The sequence below is a fragment of the Phyllobates terribilis genome, unplaced genomic scaffold, assembly GCF_046119375.1.
Source record: "Phyllobates terribilis strain yellow unplaced genomic scaffold, ASM4611937v1 Scaffold_10__3_contigs__length_209671492, whole genome shotgun sequence".
NCBI lineage: Eukaryota > Metazoa > Chordata > Amphibia > Anura > Dendrobatidae > Phyllobates > Phyllobates terribilis.
The window spans coordinates 148,795,337-148,818,267 of NW_027362770.1; the positions used below are offsets into that span (position 1 = coordinate 148,795,337).

At 45.3% G+C, this 22,931-nt stretch overlaps 1 protein-coding gene across 5 annotated transcripts in view; it reads right to left on the reverse strand.

The window, feature by feature from the left end:
- Positions 1-22,931, reverse strand: part of LOC141164546 (carbohydrate sulfotransferase 1-like) — an 87,839-nt gene that overhangs the window by 9,271 nt on the left and 55,637 nt on the right. For all 5 annotated transcript variants that reach the window (XM_073649924.1, XM_073649923.1, XM_073649922.1 and 2 more), the window contains one exon: positions 7,405-7,579. In XM_073649924.1, coding sequence (XP_073506025.1) covers positions 7,405-7,549 — 145 coding nt within the window. In that variant the 5' untranslated portion in view covers positions 7,550-7,579. The remainder of the gene's footprint in view (positions 1-7,404; positions 7,580-22,931) is intronic.

The following is a 22,931-nucleotide window of genomic DNA, read 5'->3' on the forward strand; positions in this document are numbered from 1 at the left end:
ACCACCAGGTGTCTAATGCTGAATATACCACTGACAACCATCTGTCTAATGCGGAATATACCACCAACCGCCAGGTGTCTAATGCTGAATATACCACCGATCACCAGGTGTTTTATACTGAATATACCACCAACCACCATGTGTCTAACGCTGCTTATACCACCGACCACCAGGTGTCTAATGCTGAATATACCACCGACCACCAGGTGTCTAATGCTGAATGTACCACCGACCAACAGGTGTCTAACGCTGAATATACCACCGACCAACATGTGTCTAACGCTAAATATACCACCGACCAACATGTGTCTAATGCTGAATATATCACCGACTACCAGGTGTCTAATACTGAATATACCACCGACCAACATGTGTCTAATGCTGAATATACCACCAACCACCATGTGTCTAATGCTGAATATACCACCGACCAACATGTGTCTAATGCTCAATATACCACCGACTTCCAGGTGTCTGATGCTGAATATACCACCGACCAACATGTGTCTAATGCTGAATATACCACCGACTGCCAGGTGTCTAATGCTGAATATACCACTGACAACCATGTGTCTAATGCGGAATATACCACCAACCGCCAGGTGTCTAATGCTGAATATACCACCGATCACCAGGTGTTTTATACTGAATATACCACCAACCACCATGTGTCTAACGCTGATTATACCACCGACCACCAGGTGTCTAATGCTGAATATACCACCGACCACCAAGTGTCTAATGCTGAATATACCACCGACCAACAGGTGTCTAACGCTGAATATACCACCGACCAACATGTGTCTAATGCTGAATATATCACCGACTACCAGGTGTCTAATACTGAATATACCACCGACCAGCATGTGTCTAATGCTGAATATACCACTGACTGCCAGGTGTCTGATGCTGAATATACCACCGACCAAAATGTGTCTAATGCTGAATATACCACCGACCAACCTGTGTCTAATGCTGAATATACCACTGACCACCAGGTGTCTAATGCTGAATATACCACCGACAACCAGGTGTCTAATGCTGAATATACCACCGACCACCAGGTGTCTAATGCTGAATATACCACTGACTACCAGGTGTCTAATGCTGAATATATCACCGACTACCAGGTGTTTAATACTGAATATACCACCGACCAGCATGTGTCTAATGCTGAATATACCACTGACTGCCAGGTGTCTGATGCTGAATATACCACCGACCAAAATGTGTCTAATGCTGAATATACCACTGACCAACATGTGTCTAATGCTGAATATACCACTGACCACCAGGTGTCTAATGCTGAATATACCACCGACAATCAGGTGTCTAATGCTGAATATACCACTGACCACCAGGTGTCTAATGCTGAATATACCACTGACTACCAGGTGTCTAATGCTGAATATACCACTGACCACCAGGTGTCTAATGCGGAATATACCACTGACTACCAGGTGTATAATGCTGAATATACCACCGACCACCAGGTGTCTAATGCTGAATATACAACCGACCACCAGGTGTCTAATGCTGAATATACCAATGACCACCAGGTGTCTAATGCTGAATATACCACCGACCACTAGGTGTCTAATGATGAATATACAACCGACCACCAGGTGTCTAATGCTGAATATACAACCGACCACCAGGTGTCTAATGTGGAATATACCACTGACTACCAGGTGTATAATGCTGAATATACCACCAACCACCACGTGTCTAATGCTGAATATACCACCGACCACTAGGTGTCTAATGCTGAATATACAACCGACCACGAGGTGTCTAATGCTGAATATACAACCGACCACCAGGTGTCTAATGTGGAATATACCACTGACTACCAGGTGTATAATGCTGAATATACCACCGACCACCAGGTGTCTAATGCTGAATATACAACTGACCACCAGGTGTCTAATGCTGAATATACCAATGACCACCAGGTGTCTAATGCTTAATATACCACCGACCACTAGGTGTCTAATGCTGAATATACTACCGACCACCAGGTGTATAATGCTGAATATACCACCGACCACTAGGTGTCTAATGCTGAATATACCACCGACCACCAGGTGTCTAATGCTGAATATACCACCGACCACCAGGTGTCTAATGTTGAATATACCACCGACCAACATGTGTCTAATGCTGAATATACCACTGACTACCAGGTGTCTAATGCGGAATATACCACTGACCACCAGGTGTCTAATGCTGAATATACCACTGACTACCAGGTGTCTAATGCTGAATATACCACCGACCACCAGGTGTCTAATGCGGAATATACCACTGACTACCAGGTGTCTAATGCGGAATATACCACTGACCACCAGGTGTCTAATGCTGAATATACCACTGACCACCAGGTGTCTAATGCTGAATATACCACTGACCACCAGGTGTCTAATGCTGAATATACCACCGACAATCAGGTGTCTAATGCTGAATATACCACTGACCACCAGGTGTCTAATGCTGAATATACCACTGACTACCAGGTGTCTAATGCTGAATATACCACTGACCACCAGGTGTCTAATGCGGAATATACCACTGACTACCAGGTGTATAATGCTGAATATACCACCGACCACCAGGTGTCTAATGCTGAATATACAACCGACCACCAGGTGTCTAATGCTGAATATACCAATGACCACCAGGTGTCTAATGCTGAATATACCACCGACCACTAAGTGTCTAATGCTGAATATACAACCGACCACCAGGTGTCTAATGCTGAATATACAACCGACCACCAGGTGTCTAATGTGGAATATACCACTGACTACCAGGTGTATAATGCTGAATATACCACCAACCACCAGGTGTCTAATGCTGAATATACCACCGACCACTAGGTGTCTAATGGTGAATATACAACCGACCACCAGGTGTCTATTGCTGAATATACAACCGACCACCAGGTGTCTAATGTGGAATATACCACTGACTACCAGGTGTATAATGCTGAATATACCACCGACCACCAGGTGTCTAATGCTGAATATACAACTGACCACCAGGTGTCTAATGCTGAATATACCAATGACCACCAGGTGTCTAATGCTTAATATACCACCGACCACTAGGTGTCTAATGCTGAATATACCACCGACCACCAGGTGTATAATGCTGAATATACCACCGACCATTAGGTGTCTAATGCTGAATATACCACCGACCACCAGGTGTCTAATGCTGAATATACCACCGACCACCAGGTGTCTAATGTTGAATATACCACCGACCAACATGTGTCTAATGCTGAATATACCACTGACTACCAGGTGTCTAATGCGGAATATACCACTGACCACCAGGTGTCTAATGCTGAATATACCACTGACTACCAGGTGTCTAATGCTGAATATACCACCGACCACCAGGTGTCTAATGCGGAATATACCACTGACTACCAGGTGTCTAATGCGGAATATACCACTGACCACCAGGTGTCTAATGCTGAATATACCACAGACCACCAGGTGTCTAATGCGGAATATACCACTGACTACCAGGTGTATAATGCTGAATATACCACCGACCACTAGGTGTCTAATGCTGAATATACCACCGACCACCAGGTGTCTAATGCTGAATATACCACCGACCACCAGGTGTCTAATGCTGAATATACCACCGACCAACATGTGTCTAATGCTGAATATACTACTGACTACCAGGTGTCTAATGCGGAATATACCACCGACCAACATGTGTCTAATGCTGAATATATCATCGACTACCAGGTGTCTAATGCTGAATATACAACTGACCACCAGGTGTCTAATGCTGAATATACCACCGACCACCAGGTGTCTAATGCTGAATATACCACCGACCAACATGTGTCTAATGCTGAACATATCATCGACTACCAGGTGTCTAATGCTGAATATACAACTGACCACCAGGTGTCTAATGCTGAATATACCACTGACCACCAGGTGTCTAATGCTGAATATACCACCGACCACCAGGTGTCTAATGCTGAATATACCACCGACAAACATGTGTCTAATGCTGAATATATCAACGAGTACCAGGTGTCTAATGCTGAATATACAACTGACCACCAGGTGTCTAATGCTGAATATACCACTGACCACCAGGTGTCTAATGCTTAATATACCACCGACCAACATGTGTCTAATGCTGAATATATCATCGACTACCAGGTGTCTAATGCTGAATATACCACCGACCACCAGGTGTCTAATGCTGAATATACCACCGACAAACATGTGTCTAATGCTGAATATATCAACGAGTACCAGGTGTCTAATGCTGAATATACAACTGACCACCAGGTGTCTAATGCTGAATATACCACTGACCACCAGGTGTCTAATGCTTAATATACCACTGACTGCCAGGTGTCTGATGCTGAATATACCACCGACCAAAATGTGTCTAATGCTGAATATACCACCGACCAAAATGTGTCTAATGCTGAATATACCACTGACCACCAGGTGTCTAATGCTGAATATACCACCGACAACCAGGTGTATAATGCTGAATATACCACCGACCACCAGGTGTCTAATGCGGAATATACCACTGACTACCAGGTGTCTAATGCGGAATATACCACTGACCACCAGGTGTCTAATGCTGAATATACCACTGACTACCAGGTGTCTAATGCTGAATATACCACTGACCACCAGGGGTCTAATGCGGAATATACCACTGACTACCAGGTGTATAATGCTGAATATACCACCGACCACCAGGTGTCTAATGCTGAATATACAACCGACCACCAGGTGTCTAATGCTGAATATACCAATGACCACCAGGTGTCTAATGCTGAATATACCACCGACCACTAGGTGTCTAATGCTGAATATACAACCGACCCTCAGGTGTCTAATGCTGAATATACAACCGACCACCGGATGTCTAATGTGGAATATACCACTGACTACCAGGTGTCTAATGCTGAATATACCACCGACCACCAGGTGTCTAATGCTGAATATACCACCGACCACTAGGTGTCTAATGCTGAATATACAACCGACCACCAGGTGTCTAATGCTGAATATACAACCGACCACCAGGTGTCTAATGTGGAATATACCACTGACTACCAGGTGTATAATGCTGAATTTACCACCGACCACCAGGTGTCTAATGCTGAATATACAACCGACCACCAGGTGTCTAATGCTGAATATACCAATGACCACCAGGTGTCTAATGCTTAATATACCACCGACCACTAGGTGTCTAATGCTGAATATACCACCGACCACCAGGTGTATAATGCTGAATATACCACCGACCACTAGGTGTCTAATGCTGAATATACCACCGACCACCAGGTGTCTAATGCTGAATATAGCACCGACCACCAGGTGTCTAATGTTGAATATACCACCGATCAACATGTGTCTAATGCTGAATATACCACTGACTACCAGGTGTCTAATGCGGAATATACCACTGACCACCAGTTGTCTAATGCTGAATATACCACTGACTACCAGGTGTCTAATGCTGAATATTCCACCGACCACCAGGTGTCTAATGCGGAATATACCACTGACTACCAGGTGTCTAATGCGGAATATACCACTGACCACCAGTGTCTAATGCTGAATATACCGCTGACCACCAGGTGTCTAATGCGGAATATACCACTGACTACCAGGTGTATAATTCTGAATATACCACCGACCACTAGGTGTCTAATGCTGAATATACCACCGACCACCAGGTGTCTAATGCTGAATATACCACCGACCACCAGGTGTCTAATGCTGAATATACCACCGACCAACATGTGTCTAATGCTGAATATACCACCGACCACCAGGTGTCTAATGCTGAATATACAACTGACCACCAGGTGTCTAATGCTGAATATACCACCGACCAACATGTGTCTAATGCTGAATATATCATCGACTACCAGGTGTCTAATGCTGAATATACAACTGACCACCAGGTGTCTAATGCTGAATATACCACCGACCACCAGGTGTCTAATGCTGAATATACCACCGACCAACATGTGTCTAATGCTGAATATATCATCGACTACCAGGTGTCTAATGCTGAATATACAACTGACCACCAGGTGTCTAATGCTGAATATACCTCTGACCACCAGGTGTCTAATGCTGAATATACCACCGACCACCAGGTGTCTAATGCTGAATATACCACCGACCACCAGGTGTCTAATGCTGAATATACTACCGACCACTAGGTGTCTAATGCTGAATATACCACCGACCACCAGGTGTCTAATGCTGAATATACCACCAACCACCAGTTGTCTAATGCTGAATATACCACCGACCACCAGATGTCTAATGCTGAATATGCAACCGACCACCAGGTGTCTAATGCTGAATATACCACTGACCACCAGGTGTCTAATGCTGAATATACCACCGACCACCAGGTGTCTAATGCTGAATATACCACCGACCACCAGGTGTCTAATGCTGAATATACCACCGACCACCAGGTGTCTAATGCTGAATATACCACCGACCACCAGGTGTCTAATGCTAAATATACCACTGACCACCAGGTGTCTAATGCTGAATATACCACCGACCACCAGGTGTCTAATGCTGAATATACCACCGACCACCAGATGTCTAATGCTGAATATACCACTGACCACCAGGTGTCTAATGCTGAATATACCACCGACCACCAGGTGTCTAATGCTGAATATACCACCGACCACCAGGTGTCTTATACTGAATAACCACCAGGTGTCTAATGCTGAATATACCACCTCCCGGTGCGTCCTCTGCACAGAGCGAGATCCCTTTCCTCCTGCTTCCAGGATGGCCTCTACAGTGGCATGGGGAGTGCAGGGGTTAGTCTAATTCGCACCTTCCCTGCCTTCGCTGAGCTGTGCTGTCTAATGCCACTGACCGCCAGGGACCAGAAAACATAATGAACCAGAACAAAATGCAGGGTAGTGATATATAAATACTTTACTAAATCTGACTAGGAAAGAACGAATGAATTTGATGCAAATCGAGTTTGTGTCGAATTTTTGGAATCCACTGAACTCGGCAAATAAGAACATTTTATTATTCGATTTACATGAATCCACACTGCAGAATCTTACATCAGCCAGAAAAGGCTCACATGACCTCGGGAACGGCCAAGTGGGCGGTCTCATACTGCCTTGCAGCTATCACATCACATGGTATTACACAGGCAATCAGGAGGAACTATCCACAGCCAGTATAAAAGCTGATGCTGGGAAGCTAGCAGCAGCTTTAAAACGAATCTGGATAGTGACAGGACGTCACAGCTCAGCCATAGAGATAGAGAGAATAATCTATAAAACACTGAATAAACTGTAAAAAAATGTCAAAACCCAGAAAGAGATTTTGTCACCTTTGATGTGTCCACAATGCTTCTCGGCCGTCAGACTCTGGCAAGGTGATGTGAAGGTCATCCTGAGGGACTTAATGGCGGTGTATTGGATTCCCAGTGATGTAAACACGAGCAGCACAAAGACTTTCCATGAACACTCCATCATTCAGAATTTACATAGCTTCAGCCGTGTGTCCTATGGAAGACATCAAACAGCACAAATCTCACATACAAGGTTACAGGGAAAGTAGGATTCACTTAAAAATTGAGATCCTGTGTTATCTACTATATATAGAGGTGTTATCAGTCATTGTACAGGAGGATGAGGAGATGAGCTGTGACATCACCTATTGTGAATGGTGGATCCTGTGTTATTTACTGTATATAGAGGTGCTATCAGTCATTGTACAGGAGGATGAGGAGATGAGCTGTGACATCACCTATTGTGAATGGTGGATCCTGTGTTATCTACTATATATAGAGGTGTTATCAGTCACTGTACAGGAGGATGAGGAGATGAGCAGTGATATCACCTATTGTGAATGGTGGATCCTGTGTTATCTACTATATATAGAGGTGTTATCAGTCATTGTACAGGAGGATGAGGAGATGAGCTGTGACATCACCTATTGTGAATGGTGGATCCTGTGTTATCTACTGTATATAGAGGTGCTATCAGTCATTGTACAGGAGGATGAGGAGGTGAGCTGTGACATCACCTATTGTGAATGATGGATCCTGTGTTATCTCCTGTATATAGAGGTGTTATCAGTCATTGTACAGGAGGAGGAAGAAGTGAGCTGTGACATCACCTATTGTGAATGGTGGATCCTGTGTTTTCTACTGTATATAGAGGTGTTATCAGTCATTGTACAGGAGGAGGAGGTCGGCTGTGACATCACCTATTGTGAATGGTGGATCCTGTGTTATCTTCTGTGTATAGAGGTGTTATCATTCATTGTACAGGAGGAGGAGGTGAGCTGTGACATCACTTATTGTGAATGGTGGATCCTGTGTTATCTACTGTATATAGAGGTGTTATCAGTCATTGTACAGGAGGAGGAGGTGAGCAGTGACATCATCTATTGTGAATGGTGTTTCCTGCGTTATCTATTGTATATAGAGGTGTTATCAGTCATTGTACAGGAGGAGGTGAGCTGTGACATCACCTATTGTGAATGGTGGATCCTGTGTTATCTACTGTATATAGAGGTGTTAAAGGTCATTGTACAGAAGGAGGAGGAGGTGAGCTGTTACATCACCTATTGTGAATGGTGGATCCTGTGTTATCTACTTTATATAGAGGTGTTATCAGTCATTGTACAGGAGGAGGAGGTGAGCTGTGACATCACCTATTGTGAATGGTGAATCCTGTGTTATCTACTGTATATAGAGGTGTTAGAGGTCATTGTACAGGAGGAGGTGAGCTGTGACATCACCTATTGTGAATGGTGGATCCTGTGTTATCTACTTTATATAGAGGTGTTATCAGTCATTTTACATGAGGGGGAGGAGGTGAGCTGTGACATCACCTATTGTGAATGGTGGATCCGGTGTTATCTACTGTATATAGAGGTGTTATCAGTCATTGTGCAGGAGGAGGTGAGCTGTGATATCACCTATTGTGAATGATGAATCCTGTGTTATCTACTGTATATAAAGGTGTTATCAGTCATTGTACAGGAGGAGGAGGTGAGCTGTGACATCATTTATTGTGAGTAAACTCCATTATGAAGCTTTGTAGTCAGAATAAAAACTGCCAGATTTCAGGAATTTAAAAAAAACAAAACATAAAAACGAGATATAAACAGGAGATTTTCTGATGACAGTATACAGCCGCTTCTGCATCAGATCTAATTATCTCCTACACGACTTTTACAATAACTTACATTTCCGAATGATCACAATGTGAATCCCTTCCTTACAGTTCTCCCTTTTATGGCCACCATTTATCAGCTAGAACAATAACAATCACCATTTGTCAGATCAGAACGGAAGCGCCATTAGGACCGGCATTTTATTAATTAATATTCCCAATCATCTATCGTACGTGCAGACATTTCCAGAGCTCCAGATCTCCTCCGGCAGGACAGGCATTATCCTCGCTGCGGCTGGAGGAACCGCTGGAGCGAGAACTGTGGAAGACGTGGATATTAATATCAACCACAATGAATAGACGGTGAAAAGTAAAGAAAAGACGTCTCGCCTCCACCGCCTTTCAGGAAGGATCCTATTGTGTTGGCGCTGGTTCTGTAGTCTGGTGACATATTTCATTGCTGGAATAAGCTGTCAGGGTACAGGTGATAAGATCTGAGGAACAATGTATCAGTCGGATCCTTCCGCAGATTATATAGAGGGGGGAGAGGCTGTCTCCTGTCACTAGAATCCAAAATAATAAAGTCTACTCTTCTCGAAGAAAACAAACAAAAAAAAAGACAGGTACAAGCGTCCTGTTACTTTATTATATTTACCATTATTGGTAGAGAAAGATCAATGTGATACGATGACACTTTCCAAGAGTTGCCGAAAGTTTTTTCGGAACTTTTTGAAAGCTTTTAGGAATGGAAAGAATAAATCAGAATAAAAGAAATAAAAGAATAAAATTAATAAATAAAAAGAGCCGAAGATTCCAAGAGTCCGGTCATTAGAAATTCTTATATCCTTAGAAAAAAAGAAGAAGAGTATATTCCCCCCAGAAGAGGATGTATGATCTTACACGGTTACTTCAGTGGATAATGGCCCCCCAAAAACGGCCAAATACATCAATTTTGACGGGGCGTGTGAACTAATTTATGTTTATGGGGGATCACTGCCAGAGGGATCCTCTTCCCGAAAACACATAACCTATCTTAAATAGGTTTTCCAGTTTAAAAACTGCGCCGTACTTATCCTCCCCAGGTCCAGTGCAGAGTCTCTGGCGCTGTTCCTGGTGTCTGTTATTGTCTGACAGCACTGCAGTCAATCAGCGAGCTCAGCGCTCTGCTTGAGTTAACGGCAGGAGCTGGTCAGAACTACTGAGCTCAGTGGAGACCGCAGACAGGCAGCAGAGGTCCCGGAGACCGCAGACAAGTAGCAGAGGTCCTGGAGACCGCAGGCAGATAGGAGAGGTCCTGGAGATCGCAGACAGGTACCAGACGTCTTGAAGACTGCAGACAGGTAGCAGAGGTCCTGAAGACCGCAGACAAGTAGCAGAGGTCCTGAAGACTGCAGGCAGGTAGCAGGGGTCCTGGAGACAGTAGACAGGTAGCAGAGGTTCTGGAGACCGCAGGCAGATAGGAGAGGTCCTGGAGATCGCACACAGGCAGCAGAGGTCCTGGAGACTACAGACAAGTAGCAGAGGTCCAGGAGACTGGAGACACGTAGCAGGGGTCCTGGAGACAGTAGACAGGTAGCAGAGGTTCTGGAGACCAAAGGCAGATAGGAGAGGTCCTGGAGATCGCAGACAGGTAGCAGACGTCCTGGAGACTGCAGACAGGTAGCAGAGGTCCTGAAGACTGCAAGCAGGTAGCAGGGGTCCTGGAGACAGTAGACAGGTAGCAGAGGTCCTGGGGACTGCAGGCAGATAGGAGAGGTCCTGGAGACTGCACACAGGCAACAGAGGTCCCGGAGACTGCAGACAAGTAGCAGAGGTCCTGAAGACCGCAGACAAGTAGCAGAGGTCCTGAAGACTGCAGGCAGGTAGCAGGGGTCCTGGAGACAGTAGACAGGTAGCAGAGGTCCTGGAGACCGCAGGCAGATAGGAGAGATCCTGGTTATCGCAGACAGGTAGCAGACGTCCTGGAGACCAAAGGCAGGTAGCAGAGGTCTTGGAGACCGTAAGCAGGTAGCAGAGGTCCTGGAGACCGCATACAGGTAGCAGAGGTCCTGGAGACCGCAGACAGGCAGCAGAGGTCCTGGAAACTGCAGGCAGGTGACAGAGGTCCTGGAGTCTGCAGACAGGTAGCAGAGGTCCTGGAGACCGAAGACAGGCAGCAGAGGTCCTGGAAACCGCATACAGGTAGCAGGGGTCCTGGAGACTGCACACAAGTAACAGAGGTCCTGGAGACAGGTAGCAGAGGTCCTGGAGACTGCAGACAGGTAGCAGAGGTCCTGAAGACTGCAGGCAGGTAGCAGAGGTCCTGGAGACCGCAGACAGATACTAGAGGTTCTGGAGACCGCAGATAGGGAGCAGAGTTCTTGGAGACCGCAGACAGATACTAGAGGTTCTGGAGACCGCAGATAAGTAGCAGAGATCCTGGAGACCGCAGACAGGTAGCAGAGGTCCTAGAGACCACAGACAGGTAGCAGAGGTTCTGGAGACCAAAGGCAGATAGGAGAGGTCCTGGAGACCACAGACAGATAGCAGAGTTCCTGGAGACTGCACACAGGTAGCAGAGGTCCTGGAGACTGCAGACATACAGCAGAGGTCCTGGAGACCGCAGACAAGTAACAGAGTTCCTGGAGACTGCAGACAGATAGCAGAGGTCCTGGAGACCGCAGACAGGTAGCATAGATTCCGGAGACCGCTGGCAAGCAGCAGAGTTCCTGGAGACCGCAGACAAGTAGCACAGCTCCTGGAGACTGCAGACAGGTAGCAGAGGTCCTGGAGACTGCAGACAGGTAGCAGAGGTCCTGGAGACCGCAGACATACAGCAGAGGTCCTGGAGACTGCAGACAGGTAGCAGAGGTCCTGGAGACTGCAGACAGGTAGCAGAGGTCCTAGAGACTGCAGACAGGTAGCAGAGGTCCTGGAGACTGCAGACAGGTAGCAGAGGTCCTGGAGACTGCAGACAGGTAGCAGAGGTCCTGGAGACAGCAGACAGGTAGCAGAGGATTCCAGAGCACTTGGATGACTTAATACCAAGACACAGGTGTGTGTCTTGGGAGACATGGGAGCACGCCGGGCCATCTGCAAAGCTCAATGTGGAGCACAACAGAGTCCAGTGTAACGGGGAGATGGAGCAAATCCCAGATACGGGACAGGTGCTTAACACGTATACACAGCAGATTTATGAATGTAATACATTTTACATTTAAAGGATTTGTCACACAATGGACATTTAAAAACTGCATACAGAGGTGATCAATGTTTGGTCGCTACAATGGGAGTAAGGAGTTGTTCCAACATCTAAGGGACTGATGACGATAACCAAGTACAGCACTCGGTGTCTTCTATAAACGGATAATAGATGTCCATTTGTGGGAAAGCCTTTCAAAAATTGCTCACTATCTCTACTTGCAATGACTAAACGTTAAGTGCAGAACCCCTTTGGTATTTTTGATCTCACATTATTAGCCAGCTAAAAATAAAGCTTTTATAACATTTAATGACAAATTGCAATTGTAGATTGTGAGCCCTCGCGGGCAGGGTCCTCGCTCCTCCTGTACCAGTCGCTGTCACATTGTGTTCAAGATTATTGTAATTGTTCTTGTATTATACCCCTTTTTCACATGTAAAGCGCCATGGAATAAATGGCGCTATAATAAATAATAATAATAATAATAATTTATAGAGTGTAGTACACAATCATGACTACCAGATGGTGCTGTCTTCTACACTGTAATGGTCATTTGTTTTGTGGCACACCATCTAGTGGCTACAGCCGGTACTGCAGCTTCTAACACTTTTCCACTTTTTCATTTGAGATTCGGTTGCCGTTGTATCCTCGAGGCATATACAACGTGATTATTATTCATTCCTTGTCTTCTCTTTGTTCAGACATTTATTTGCAAATATTTTTGTAGTTTTAATTACCTTGGTCCACATAGAGTTGGTTATATTATTTACCTTCCTTATTTCATTTACTTTGTGGAATCCAATTACATTTTTAGTTCTCGCAACCAAGTTTGCAGTCTGGACATTTTTTTTTAGTAACCTCAGTGGTTTGTTCGGCGTCAGATGTTTATTTCCCACTTGCTGCTCTGCTCATTTATCAAAATTACGTGTATGACAAAGGGGCTTCAGTGGGATCTGCGTTATCTGCGAGCACCACGGGGGGTTCATCATTACTACACAGCCATCTGTTTCCTTTTTAAGCTGCGATCAGTAAACAACAACACAAAGCGGTATTATTCCCCCTGTAACGGACAGGTAAAAAAAACCAACGAAATAAATAAAACTAACTTTCAAATTTAAAAGAACAATTAAATCACATATTTTAGCTTCAATTTCCATTTTATTAGTGGATATTGGTTATGTAACATCTGGGCAACCCCTTCTCTAAATGAGGATTTTTTAGCGATCAGTGATTAGCACCAAGAAAAGCTTTGAGCAGCCACACATTTCTTCTGCAGTGGCCTCTGCTGGAGAAATGTGGTATTGCACTACACAAATTCAAAGGGATAGTTTGCCTCCAGGTGTCAGTGTAGGTAATGTACACTATTAATATGGGGTCCAGACTCTGGTGGAATTTAAAATTTATAAGCCCCAGTGCAAAATCTCAAAGATGGCCCCCAATTATCAAGGGTCTTCTCATATAGGCCAAAGGGACCTTTTTGGCCTCCTAGAAGTGGTGTAACCATCCTGGTCACACCCGTGCGGGAAAGGTGCCTGCCGACGCTTGCAACTATTTCAGCTGAAGTGTATTGTGGCACAGAGACCCACCAGGTCCCCGCACCACAATACATGCCACCAATCAATCAGAGACCGGCAGCTGACATTCTCGTCCATAGCAGTGACATCATTCGTCACCCATAGCAGGTACATTGAAGTCCACTGCCAGCATCTGCACTGGCTACAGAAGAGGACACCATGCGTCGTGGGAGTGAGGGAAGGCGAGAAGAATAATTTTTGCTTTTTTTATATGTGTTCAAGAACTGTCACGATTCCTCCTCTCATGGTGATAAGTGGCAGCTCAGCTGTCCAATCTGGGGCAGGGGCATGCTAATCTGTCAATGTGGTGAGTGACAGTCCAGTCACCCAATCAGGACCGGTGCGTGCTACAGGTGTCTTCTGTTTGAAATGATTCCCAGGCTATTTATCTGGCTGTCTGCCTCTTATCTCTGACAGTTGTACCTCTGCTCTGTTTGGAGTGTGTTTGCTCTTGTCATGAGTGTGTCAGATGTGACAGAGAGTCACCCTGCAGTGGGTTGCAGGAGATCTCTTCGTTTGACATTACAGACACCTTCTTAGATCTGTCTCACTCTAGGACCCAGCGGCTACCTCCCTCCGGCTAATTGATACCCAGGCCTGGGTGTTTAAATACTTCCTGTTTGCTACAGAGAGGTGCCGGTAATATTCACATGACCGCTTGTGAAGGCTTAGAGCTGTTGCAATCTGCTTACCTCCTTTTTGGTGCTAAGAGGCTGTGTGTGTAATCTCTCTGAAGTCGACTGAAGCTAAGTTACTTCCCTCGTGTCTGTCTCCCCTTGCTGTCTTTAGTTGTTAGTGGGGACTGAGTAGTCAGGGCCTAGCTCTAGGGAAATACAGGGTTTTAGGTTCCTGGTCAGCAATTGGTGAGAAACCAATATAGACGGTAGGGAAGACGGGGTGATATCAAATCAGCCTAGGAGGTCTCCACCTCCTCTTTCCTTAGTCTCTGGGCTCCCTTCCCTTCATCCCTTTGTGTTGCACTTTATTTTTCCTACACTGTGCGTGACAGCTCTGTGCTTTGAGTTCTAGTATTTTGATCTTTGTTGACTGACCTTGGATTTGCCTTTGACCATCCCTTTGCCTAGCTCCTTTGTCTTGATTCGCTACATTCTTGGAATTCTGACCCTGGATTGTGACCTGACTACGCCTTTGCCTTACCCCTCTATTTATGATGTACCCTCCTGGGGTTTGACCTTGGACTCCCTGACTTCCCTACGTCACGGCTTGTCCATTAGTAGTGACTAGTGTCACAAGAACAGTGGCAGAACCGGGAACATTATTATAGGATAAGTCCAGGAGCTGGGATACTATAGCCGCAAGGGGCCAAGGATGGGGAACATATATTACTGGAAGGGGTCAGGGTGGAGACAGTATACCAGGATGGTGGATATTATTACTAGAATGGGCCCATGATGGGGGACATATATTGCTGGAAGGTGTCAGAATGGAGACAGTACACCAGGATGGGGATATTATTACTAGAAGAGGCCCAGGATGGGGGACATATATTACTGGAAGTGGCCAGGATGGAAACATTATACAAGGATGGGGGACATTATTACTAAATGAGGCCTAGGAGGGGGGGCATTATGCCAGGAAGGGGCTCACGGTGAGGGACATTATAGGAGGAAGGGGGCCAAGATGGGGGACATTATATCAGGATGGGGGGTATTATACTAGGAAGGGGCTCAGGATGGGTGACATCATTACAGGATGGTGGACATTATTACATTATGGTTGCAATACATATGACTTTATAGGATTTAAAAAGCTACAAAATCCAAATTTTGCACTGTGGCCCATCGGACTCTAGTTATGCCACTGCCCCCTAGACTCCCTGGCATGGGTGCACATCGGCATCACAGATCAATACCCTTTGCAAGTATGTTGACTGCATGGATAGATTTATTTACTATGCTTGCTTATATAGTATAGCACCGAACATTTTCCGCCGCGCTGTACAGACATCATCATCACTGTCCCCATTGGGGCTCAATCTAGATTTCCCATCAGTATGGAATCCTTTGGAGTGATGGAGGAAACCAGAGAACCTTGAAGAAACCCATATCTGTGTCTGCCTCTTGCTCTGCCCTAGTATGTGTGTCTGCCTCTAGCTCCTCCCTAGAATGTCTGTGTCTGCTTCTAGCTCCTCCCTAGAATGTCTGTGTTTGCCTCTAGCTCCTCCCTAGAATGTCTGTGTCGGCCTCTAGGTGCTCCCTAGAATGTCTGTGTCTGCCTCTAGCTCCTCCCTAGAATGTCTGTGTCTGCCTATAGCTACTCCCTAGAATGTTTGTGTCTGCCTATAGCTCCTCCCTAGAATGTCTGTGTCTGCCTCTAGCTCCTCCCTAGAATGTCTGTCTCTACCACTAGCTCCTCCCTAGAATGTCTGCGTCTGCCTCTAGCTCCTCCCTAGAATGTGTGTCTGCCTCTAGCTCCTCCCTAGAATGTCTGTGTCTGCCTCTAGCTCCTCCCTAGAATGTCTGTGTCTGCCTATAGCTCCTCCCTAGAATGTTTGTGTCTGCCTCTAGCTCCTCCCTAGAATGTGTGTCTGCCTCTAGCTCCTCCCTAGAATGTCTGTGTCTGCCTCTAGCTCCTCCCTAGAATGTCTGTGTCTGCCTATAGCTCCTCCCTAGAATGTTTGTGTCTGCCTCTAGCTCCTCGCTAGAATGTGTGTCTGCCTCTAGCTCCTCCCTAGAATGTGTGTCTGCCTCTAGCTCCTCCCTAGAATGTCTGTGTCTGCCTCTAGCTCCTCCCTAGAATGTCTTTGTCTGCCTCTAGCTCCTCCCTAGAATGTCTGTCTCTGCCTCTAGCTCCTATCTAGAATGTCTGCGTCTGCCTCTAGCTCCTCCCTAGAATGTGTGTCTGCCTCTAGCTCCTCCCTAGAATGTCTGTGTCTGCCTCTAGCTCCTCCCTAGAATGTATGTGTCTGCCTCTAGCTCTTCCCTAGAATGTCTGTGCCTGCCTATAGCTCCTCCCTAGAATGTCTGTGTCTGCCTATAGCTCCTCCCTAGAATGTATGTGTCTGCCTCTAGCTCCTCCCTAGAATGTATGTGTCTGCCTCTAGCTCCTCCCTAGAATGTATGTGTCTGCCTCTAGCTCCTCCCTAGAATATATGTGTCTGCCTCTAGCTCTTCCCTAGAATGTCAGAGTCTGCCTATAGCTCCTCCCTAGAATGTCTGTGTCTGCCTCCAGCTCCTCCCTAGAATGTCTGTGTCTGCCTCTAGCTCCTCCCTAGTATGTCTGTGTCTGCTTCTAGCTCCTCCCTAGCATGTCAGTGTCTGCCTCTAGCTCCTCTCTAGAATGTCAGTGTCTGCCTCTAGTTCCTCCCTAGAATGTCTGTGTCTGCCTTTAGCTCCTCCCTAGAAGGTCTGTGTCTGTCTCTAGCTCCTCCCTAGAATGTCTGTGTCTGCCTCTAGCTCCTCCCTAGAATGTCTGTGTCTGCCTTAGCTCCTCCCTAGAATGTCTGTGTTGCCTCTAGCTCCTCCCTAGAATGTCTGTGTCTGCCTCTAGCTCCTCCCTAGAATGTCTGTGTCTGCCTCTATCTCCTACCTAGAATGTCTGTGTCTGCCTATAGCTACTCCCTAGAATGTTTGTGTCTGCCTATAGCTCCTCCCTAGAATGTCTGTGTCTGCCTCTAGCTCCTCCCTAGAATGTCTGTCTCTACCACTAGCTCCTCTCTAGAATGTCTGCGTCTGCCTCTAGCTCCTCCCTAGAATGTGTGTCTGCCTCTAGCTCCTCCCTAGAATGTCTGTGTCTGCCTCTAGCTCCTCCCTAGAATGTCTGTGTCTGCCTATAGCTCCTCCCTAAAATGTTTGTGTCTGCCTCTAGCTCTTCCCTAGAATGTGTGTCTGCCTCTAGCTCCTCCCTAGAATGTCTGTGTCTGCCTCTAGCTCCTCCCTAGAATGTCTGTGTCTGCCTATAGCTCCTCCCTAGAATGTTTGTGTCTGCCTCTAGCTCCTCGCTAGAATGTGTGTCTGCCTCTAGCTCCTCCCTAGAATGTGTGTCTGCCTCTAGCTCCTCCCTAGAATGTCTGTGTCTGCCTATAGCTCCTCCCTAGAATGTCTGTGTCTGCCTCTAGCTCCTCCCTAGAATGTCTGTCTCTGCCTCTAGCTCCTATCTAGAATGTCTGCGTCTGCCTCTAGCTCCTCCCTAGAATGTGTGTCTGCCTCTAGCTCCTCCCTAGAATGTCTGTGTCTGCCTCTAGCTCCTCCCTAGAATGTATGTGTCTGCCTCTAGCTCTTCCCTAGAATGTCTGTGCCTGCCTATAGCTCCTCCCTAGAATGTATGTGTCTGCCTCTAGCTTCTCCCTAGAATGTATGTGTCTGCCTCTAGCTCCTCCCTAGAATGTCTGTGTTTGCCTCTAGCTCCTCCCTAGAATGTCTGTGTCTGCCTATAGCTCCTCCCTAGAATGTCTGTGTCTGCCTCCAGCTCCTCCCTAGAATGTCTGTGTCTGCCTCCAGCTCCTCCCTAGAATGTATGTGTCTGCCTCTAGCTCTTCCCTAGAATGTCTGTGCCTGCCTATAGCTCCTCCCTAGAATGTCTGTGTCTGCCTCTAGCTCCTCCCTAGAATGTCTGTGTCTGCCTCTAGCTCCTCCCTAGAATGTCTGTGTCTGCCTATAGCTCCTCCCTAGAATGTTTGTGTCTGCCTCTAGCTCCTCGCTAGAATGTGTGTCTGCCTCTAGCTCCTCCCTAGAATGTGTGTCTGCCTCTAGCTCCTCCCTAGAATGTCTGTGTCTGCCTATAGCTCCTCCCTAGAATGTCTGTGTCTGCCTCTAGCTCCTCCCTAGAATGTCTGTCTCTGCCTCTAGCTCCTATCTAGAATGTCTGCGTCTGCCTCTAGCTCCTCCCTAGAATGTCTGTGTCCACCTCTAGCTCCTCCCTAGAATGTCTGTGTCTGCCTCTAGCTTCTCCCTAGAATGTATGTGTCTGCATCTAGCACCTCCCTAGAATGTCTGTGTTTGCCTCTAGCTCCTCCCTAGAATGTCTGTGTCTCCCTCTAGCTCCTCCCTAGAATATATGTGTCTGCCTCTAGCTCTTCCCTAGTATGTCTGTGTCTGCCTCTAGCTCCTCCCTAGAATGTCTGTGTCTGCCTATAGCTCCTCCCTAGAATGTATGTGTCTCCCTCTAGCTCCTCCCTAGAATATATGTGTCTGCCTATAGCTCCTCCCTAGAATGTCTGTGTCTGCCTATAGCTCCTCCCTAGAATGTCTGTGTCTGCCTCCAGCTCCTCCCTAGAATGTCTGTGTCTGCCTCTAGCTCCTCCCTAGTATGTCTGTGTCTGCTTCTAGCTCCTCCCTAGCATGTCAGTGTCTGCCTCTAGCTCCTCTATAGAATGTCAGTGTCTGCCTCTAGTTCCTCCCTAGAATGTCTGTGTCTGCCTCTAGCTCCTCCCTAGAAGGTCTGTGTCTGTCTCTAGCTCCTCCCTAGAATGTCTGTGTCTGCCTTAGCTCCTCCCTAGAATGTCTGTGTCGGCCTCTAGCTCCTCCCTAGAATGTCTGTGTCTGCCTTAGCTACTCCCTTGAATGTCTATGTCTGCCTCTAGCTCCTCCCTAGAATGTCTATGTCGGCCTCTAGCTCCTCCCTTCTCCATAGAATTTTAAAAGCACCAACTGTCATCTCCTATCTCAGTAATGGGTAAATCTGTCTTCACTGAAAATAGATTTTGTCCCTGAATTGAGAGTAAAAGATCAGTCCAGGAGGAGACAGAAGCAGATTTCTCTGATAATATATATTACAAAGTTTTTTTTTTATTTTCACGTGCACTATTACTTTATGAAATAAAAATTAAAATGACAATTACTTTTTAAATAGATTATACAAAACAGGATCTCTGGATCTCCTATACATCATATACTCTGCCATATTCAGAACTGATTCATAGGCGTAGAACATTACCCGCTGGAACAGCATTTAGTCACAACTTAAAATTAGAATCGACAATCTGCTAGAAACATCCATCTTTGATTTCCTGCGCGGATCAATAAGACCATTTGTCGTATGATTTAAAAAAACCAAAAACAAAAAAAAAAGCAAATCCAATTAGGAAATGCAGTTTTATTTTACAGCTCATAGTCATAGGAGCTCAGGGCAGCAAGCCAGCGAGAAGTGTCACAAGCTGTCACATCAGCGTCACTACACGGGAAAGGAAGAAACATCTCGTAATGACTTCAATCAGAGGGAAACATACGCTCATATGTGTCACGATCCTGGGAAACGTACATGGAACTGCGGGGGGTTCACTAGGCAAAAAGCGAGATGCTTCTCATGGAAAATACACAATGAAATCATTAACATATTCATCAATAAATTATAGTAACCAGCTGTTTGTTAAATTTGAGACTTAAAGGCGCAGTCAGAAATTCACCAAAATCAGTTGTTTTTTTTTTTCCAGGGAACAGCGCCACTGTTGTGCGCAGGCCGTGTCAGGAATTGCAGCCTGAATGATGTCATCAGCTTAATAATATTATCATGATATATCTGACTCCTGAACCACATTTTATTTTTTTGCCTCTGTAATTTTTCCCTAAAAAAATGTAGCTTATCAGTTTGTTTTTTTTCGAGAAGTTTTTTTTGAGCAGATCCAAATCTTCCTAAAAAAACTCAAAACTTCTCAAAAACTTGGTGTTTCTGCTCCAAAAAGTGCCCAAAGATTCCACGTGCCCAAAGCCTTAGGCTACGTTTACATGGAATTTTTGGAAGAGTTTTTTTGGAGCTGATCAGTTCCAAAATCCTCCTCAAAAAACACTGGTAGGGTATGTGCACACGGCATCTTTTCCAGACTGATTTCGCCCGGAATTAGCCTGAAGAAGAGCCGTAAAATCGCCCTATAAAATGAACGAATTGCACAGCAATGTCCCAATGACCATGAGGACATCTTCCGTCTTATGTCACTTCTTTTAATCACTTCGAGGCTTGGAAACCCTGGAGCAGTTAAAATTGGTGACAGGCTCATTCTTCAGGTGCTCCCTCTACTTACAGGGAGAATGACGGCACCGGCGAAAATTACAGGGAAAATTATCTGAAGCAGCTTTGCCTGGGAAAACTTGGCGGCTACACCTGTATCTAAGAGGTGCCTTATGCACATTTCCTGAGGCTATGTGCACACAGAGTCTTTTTGCTGAGTTTTTTTTTCAGAGGGATTTGAACAGTTTCCTCTCCAAAAACTGCTCCTCAAAAGACTCCTTGTGCACATAGCCACTGAGCAGAAACTCCAAAATTTGGAAGAATTTTGAGCTTTTAAGAAGGATTTAGAGAGTTTCTGCTCAGTTTCTGCTCCAATAACTCCTAAAAAAACTCACTGTTCGCATAGCCTTAAATAGAATCTGGCAGTATGCTCAACCCTCCTAAGTCATCTATATGGGCATGTAGGTCATAAGAAGCTGAATAAAATGATACCTTGATATCTGAGATCCGATGTCTTATTCAAGAGAAATCCTAATTTTTCTTAAAATGCAAATGAGCTCTTAAGATCTATGGGCCGGACATAGACCTCACTGAGAATCTGCCTCCAGAGCTTATATTAAATGAAAGGGAGAGTTACCAGTGTGAGACATGTAGATCAGGAGAGAAGACATTACATGTCTCACACTGGTAACTCCCCCTTTCATCTAAAATAAGCTCTGGAGGCAGATTCTCAGAGAGATCTATGCCCCGCCCCGTAGATCTTAACAGCTCATTTACATATTAAGAAAAACTTGGATTTCTCAGGAATAAGACACCAGATCGCAGATGTCAAGGTATCATTTTATTCAGCTTCTTATGACCTACATTTACTTCTTGGAGAAGAAGTAATAAAGGATGAAACACGTGCACGTCCTGGGTACTAAGATATTGAAGAAGTCATTAATATCAGGTCATTAGGGATCTGACCCTCAGAATGGCCACCGATCAGCTTTTACCTAATCCAATGTCCAGGGAGAAGATGCATTGTATAGAGCAAAGACAATGCAGCTCTGTGCACCATGTAGTGGACATTCTTGGGTACTGCAATTCAACGCTTATTGAGGTTTATAGGAGCTGAGCTGCAGTACCCAAGAATGGCCACTAAATGGTGCTCAGAGCTGTGATTTTCTGGCTGCAGCTGATCAGTGTCGGGTGTCTGATATTTTTGACTTTTCATAAAGATCAATATATTAGTCCTGGACAACCCCTTTAAGGTCTCCTTAACACACTATTTTTTTGCATTATTCAACATTTTTATGAAATTATTGAGTAAGTGGGTACGGCTTCAGTTAGGAGGGGCATGCTCCGAAAATGGCGTTTTATTTTTTTCTGTGAAACGCTGTATTTGAAGCCAGCCTCGGGCGGCTAAGTTTTAATAAAATATTATTCTTTGATCTCATAGTAATTTCTATTGCAAATGTGACATAAATATTTCCGCAGTAAGTCAGGATTTATGCATCTCAGCAAAGTAAAATTCCATTTTTAAGCAGAATCTATTTTCCGCGCATTATTTTTTCATATCTCGAAAATTTCGCCATCGACAAGAAATAGCTCCATCAAGAAGAAGGTTGTTGTTTCCTCCGCTGTACCATAGTGGCGGCTGTGATAGGATGAGCTGTTGCGAGATAGCGGGAAATAAAGCGTTTTCTGTTTATTGCATCTGAGACTTGTAGGAAGATTAATAAGACAAACTGACTATAGGATTACATTATCAAATTAGGTGCAAATGGCTGCGGTGTGACGGCCTTACATTCACCACTCGGCACAAATGGAAAAATATGTATCTCCATCTGTTCTATAGGAGGCGAGCGCCATGGCTCAGATCCCGGATGGAAATCAGGGAAATGAAAAAAAAATAAAATCTAAAATTGCCGTATTCAACACCATTGGTGAGATAAGTACATACATTTATACATTGGGTCCTCGAGGTTCTTGTCTTAAGATTCTTTCCTCCAAACGTAGAAGAACTAAAACTTTTCTTATAGGGGACTTGAACCCACGATCACCCGATAGTGTTTTTTATAGGGGACTTGAA